General features: G+C 35.2%; 1 protein-coding gene across 1 annotated transcript; it reads right to left on the reverse strand.

Annotated features, from left to right (window-relative positions):
* Positions 1-3,496: 3,496 nt before the first annotated feature.
* LOC133794614 (protein SOMBRERO) lies at positions 3,497-5,249 on the reverse strand. Its single transcript, XM_062231939.1, has 3 exons — positions 5,032-5,249; positions 4,587-4,873; positions 3,497-4,253 (listed from the first exon to the last, which is right to left on the reverse strand). The coding sequence occupies exons 1-3, from the start codon at positions 5,207-5,209 to the stop codon at positions 3,597-3,599; spliced, it is 1,122 nt and encodes a 373-aa protein (XP_062087923.1). The 5' UTR covers positions 5,210-5,249; the 3' UTR covers positions 3,497-3,596.
* Between the last annotated feature and the right edge of the window lie 319 nt (positions 5,250-5,568).

The following is a 5,568-nucleotide window of genomic DNA, read 5'->3' on the forward strand; positions in this document are numbered from 1 at the left end:
TTGTGCTATGGGGAAGCATGTTTGGGCCATCTCTACTAAGAAAGATAATCTGTGGATGAAATGGGTTAATTCAGTCTACATTAAACAGTGTAGTTGGTGGAATTATGAAGTCCCTGCTGATGCTAGCTGGTACTGGAAAAGAATTGTGCAGACTAAAAACAAACTCAAGCAAGTGTTTACTTAATTGGAGTTCCAGACTTTTCATTACACTGTTGCTGAGATCTACTCAAAATTAAGGTCGAAACCAGTTGGATTGTGGCATTATGCTTTGATTTGGGATTCTTTTTGTACCGCAAAGCATAGAGTTATATCTTGGTTAGCTTTGAGACTTCGGCTTCCAACAAAAGATAGGCTTATTCGGTTTGCAGTGGTGAATTCTAGTGCTTGCATGGTTTGTGAAGATTATGATGAAACACACTCTCACCTTTTATTTTCTTGCTATTACAGTAGGAAAGTTAAGGATGAAATAAGCATATGGCTTGATTGGAATATGAGGAGTCAGGACTTGTTTTGTTTAGTGAAAAACCTAAAGAGAAAAGTGTCTCAAGGAAGAAGGAAAGTTTACATGAGTACTATTGCTGCTTTGGTCTACTTCATCTGGCAAAGTAGGAATAGTGTTCTATGGGAGGATAAACTCCCTACTGTCCAGGTTACTATCCATAACATAAAATACTCTGTTTGTAATAGAATTCAATTCATGAACACTAAAAAATTCAATAGAATAGATAAGGATTGGGTGGAGTCTTATACAAAGATTGTAATTAGTTGGTTGTTCTTGTCTAAGTTGTAACTTGTTTTGTGTTTAATACAATTTCTTCTGATTTTCCAAAAAAAAATACATAAATAGTGTTCAAAAGATAGGACTATGGCAATAAATTGAACTAGGCTAAATCACATTGGCTCCACCAATAATTCACCTTATCCACATTCGCATCACTGGTTTTCTGGAATGGGAGAGATATAGGGATGAGTTTATAAAGCCTAGTAGGAAAACAACTAATATCACGATACCAAGTTTAATAAAAGCCCCTGCATGGTTAGCTTTGAAAAAAAAATCATATGTCATCATGTATAAACCAAAAATAGTGAGAACCCACAAATAATCACAACAAAAAAGCTACACGTGCACATCACACTGTCCACTAGATCCCTAGTTTCCGTTACCCACCATAGAAACTGACATCCTAAACCGGGTAGTCACACCAAATAACCACCACAAGAGCAAGGCTCAGAATACTTCTTGTATACATATGCTAGGTCTTTACACCTTCAAGTGAGTGGAGACCTGATCTACCTATGATGACACGGAGACTAAGCCGTGAAACAACAACGTGCACAAATCATAATCACTATGGCTCTCATCAGTATAACCAAAAGCGGGTAACTAGAATAACAAAAGAACATATTCCCTTTATAATAGAAAATTAGGCAGCATAACAGTTGCATATGAATAAAACTAAAATATTATAACCTGCATAGATAAGTATACACAAATATATTTGGCACTTAGTGCCCTCAAAACAATTCAGAATATATACAGATTAAGTTTTCAATTATTCAAACATTTTATAAATAAAAAATTTAGAATATGTCCAACCCTATTCGATACATATAAAACAAGTCCAAGAACCAAGTTGAGTCCTTACATTTTTAAGATCATTATCCTCTGTCCAAAGCCCTTATTCATAGGTTCCAGGTAGTTTAGCCCGCTTCAAAGTCACTTTGTCCTACCATCCTCAATTGAACAAATAATTATCATCATCATTATGTAATATTCAAACCAATTCCAATGACATATAGCATGATACTATTTAAAGACAGTAAAAAATCTCACTTCAGCTGCGCACAGTGGCGGCTCGCGATGGCCGGTGGTGGTGCTTCGGCAACAGTGTCAAAAATCGACTTTCTATATATCAAAACGATTTCTCTCGATGAGAACATCATGGAAGTATATCCCATTTGCCAAAATGACCCACAATGTCGTCGGAAAACACTTCCAAAGGGACAGAGAAACCCAAAATCTCGCCACAGAAAAATGGCTAGTTGGTCGAAATGGTTTGGTTGGAAATGTTCTTCCCGCGACGCTGATTTCAACGGTACCAACCACTTGTGAAACTGAGGTCGAAGTTGTCCAGAATGTCACCTCAAAGTTTTGACGACAAAAACTTCATAGCTTTCCCACAAGTGCGTCTTAGCTTCGATTGCTACAGAACTTTGGGGTTGTTTTCATCCCCGATTAGAGAAGCAGCAGCTCCGATGCGTGTCAGAAATGGTGGTCGACGGTGGTTGGGTCTGGTTGTGGTCGTGGCTTGCTGATAGAGAGAAAGAAGAAAAGAAAGAAAAAAAAAAGGAGGAGAAATGGGCTATCGGGGAGAGAGAGAGGAGGAGAAGAAGAAGAAGAGAGTCATTGACTCTTTGACTCGGTGAGTCCCACTTATAATAAAAAATATATATATTAAATTTTTGCTCATTTTGAAATGTTGAAACTGTTATGTTGTAGTATTTTAAGTATGCACATACTTTGTTTTTTAATTTTTTTATTCAGATTTTTAAGACTAGAAAATGAAAATATTTTATAATTATGAAATATTTTAGTTTTATATTTTTTGGTCTTCACAGTAGCTGTGAGAATATTATTGTTCAATATATAATAATAAATGATCCTAATTTTATAACTAGTATTTTCTATATAATTATAGAAGTTATTCAATTATCTTTTTTATAATTTATGGTATTATATAGTATAAACTAATAAATAATCATTTATAAGGATAATTTTCTAAAAATAGTCAAAGTTAAACTTTTTCTACCCAAGTTATGAATATTACATGTTTGTCATGGTTTAAGACTGGGTCGTGATTCAATTCTAATTATAAGGTGACTTTCCAAACACTCCCTTAGCTAGAAAAGAATCTTGTATTAAATAACTAGCTATAATCAAAATGGACTAATGAGGAAGCAAGAGCAAATCTCTATTTGCGAAAATACCTTATTTAAGGAAGTAAAGAATTTATTATATGTGGAAAACCTGCATTAAAGTTACACAAGATATAAAAACCACAACTTAAAAAATCACTTAATATTTCCCAAAAATTACGAATAAAAACACAAAATTGCGCGCTCCAATTTTGATTAATGAGAATCATGACCTGTTCTGGCAACTAGCAATCTTGTTTGATCAACTTTTAAGAATAGAGAAATTTTCTTACTAATGTGATGCAAATTTGAGGGTTTTACATCTTTCAACATATAAATTAATGCGATCGGTGAAACCACAAAATAAATAACATGGAATGTTTAAAATTTTCAAATTAATTAACTTGTATACCTACCTTCGTTTCATGCAAATTTTTTCTTGAAAGTCTAATCCACTTAGCTCCATGTATATTTATACATTTTGATACCCAGAAAAAACAAAATATAGCTCTTGATAATGAAACTAAAATAAAGGCAGAAATTAATTTCTATAATATTACATGATCAATTAAAATGACTACCGCTCTTATAGCTTAATAGATTGTCACATAATTTTCATTAATTTCCAACCCGGCCATATAACATTATATCTATATTATAAAATATAATGTAATGACGATCTACTTAGAAAATTTCAATATGTCACTGTCGCAGCCAAGGTATTGAAATGGGAATAATCTTTGGGTTGTAGTACTCCCTACATGATCATGATCATGAGCAACTTGAGGATGATGATCAGACGATGAAGAAGGGTGACACTTGGCTTGAAGAGCTAGATGATGCTGCTGGTGATGATTTGAATTGGCAAGAAGCTTGTCCAAAAACGTCCAATCGCCTCCGTTGAACCGCTCCGGCGCGGCCGGAACCTGCATTCCCCCACAGCCGTTGGAGGTTAACCTCAACAAGTTGTGAGAACACTCAAGATCAATGGTGTTCAACGAAATTCCGCCGGAAGCCGGTGAGGCGAAAGCGGTGGCCGCGGCAGCAGCTGCAGGATTAACGGCCGACTCCGGACTGAAGAGCTGTGGGAGGTGCATGGAGCCGTGATGATCAAAAGTATAATTATCATATAGTTGTTGGAAATGTTTTGGCTGATGATGATGAAGATGTTGATGGTGATGATCTAGTACTAATGGGGCAGAAGTACCAACACTTGCCTTCATTTGTGGATGATAGGATAATTCTTCTTGATTGTTATTGTTATTAGCAAGTTCTGGTTGGAAGCTTCTGTTGTGATTCTTCTTCTTGAATACTCGGCAGACAACCCAACCATCCTCCTGCTAATCAAACACAAGCAGTGTGATTAACGATACTACTATAGGTTATGTCCTTTGTGACATTATTTTGTCAATATTCCGAAGAGAAATGTTGTGTTGTCTTCGACACTACCACACCAGTGAGTTATTATAGCAACATAATCAAGAAAAACAAACTAGATTGGAACCGAAAATTAATGTCTTCAAAAGGATGGAGCAACAATAATAGTTTTGTATCTTTAGTTGGAATACATGCATCGTCAATATACCAAACAAAATTTCATACCAATAATGGGGATGCATACATAAAAATCTATATTTTATATCCTCGAAATAGTTAATAAATATATATACCTGAATCTGATCAGCAGTAGTAGTAGTATCATTGTCCTCGAGGCGATACTCATGCATGATCCAATCAGTCTTCTGGCCATGGGGAGCACGGCCTGTGTAGAAAACTAGGGTTTTCCTCATTCCAATCCTCTTGGCATCACTGAGGTGGATGGCCTTGTCCCTTCCAGTGGCCTTCCAGAACCCAGCTGCCGTCGCCCGATTCGTCCTTGTTCCAGTCGGATATTTCTTGTCCTTGTGACTAAAGAAGTACCACTCATTCTGTGGCCCTGATCCTATTCTACATTTCTCTGCACAACATTATATTTATCATTACTTCAAACTAATTAGTTACTATGTATTTCTCTTCATCGTGAACTAATTATTAATTGACTATAGCTAGCTAGTACAATATAAATGTACACACACACACATATATATATATATATATTGTAGTAATAAGTAGTACCTTTGAGATCCCAAGGCTCGAGTTTATTGAGATCGACCTCTCTAATGACGTCAAGGTCAATGGGCTCATAAGAGACCTTCTTTCTTAGGTAATAGTAGAGAAGTTCTTCATCCGTTGGGTGGAATCGGAATCCTGGAGGAACCGTCAGTTGCCCGTTACTGCCTTCTCCCAGGTTCATATTAATTATATAATTATTTTATAATATTTTTGTTGATTAATGTGGGTGGTATAGCGTACGTATCGATTTTGCCTCCTGAAAAGTTGAAGAATAAACTCCATCGATCAGAAATTATTACAATATATATATATATATATATATAAATATCTGTTTTGGATCAATACAAGAACGCAATTATATAATTTATATATTCTAATAAAAATATTTATATATACACTCCTGCCAGTAATGAATAATAGTCAAGTAAAATATTAAACCACAAAACAACGAGAGAATAAGCATATCTATATGCATCTCCGAATTAAAAACTAATTACGAAATGGAAATTAAGGTTCAACAAAATTGTGTGTAGGCATCAA

Source organism: Humulus lupulus, chromosome 8 (assembly GCF_963169125.1).
Source record: "Humulus lupulus chromosome 8, drHumLupu1.1, whole genome shotgun sequence".
Taxonomy (NCBI): domain Eukaryota; kingdom Viridiplantae; phylum Streptophyta; class Magnoliopsida; order Rosales; family Cannabaceae; genus Humulus; species Humulus lupulus.

Coding starts and splice junctions, on each gene's coding strand:
- LOC133794614 (XM_062231939.1), bottom strand. CDS start 5,209: ATGAACCTGGGAGAAGGCAGTAACGGGCAACTGACGGTTCCTCCAGGA. Junction 4,874..5,031: donor CGAGCCTTGGGATCTCAAAG/GTACTACTTATT, acceptor AATGTTGTGCAG/AGAAATGTAGAATAGGATCA. Junction 4,254..4,586: donor CTACTGCTGATCAGATTCAG/GTATATATATTT, acceptor TTTGATTAGCAG/GAGGATGGTTGGGTTGTCTG.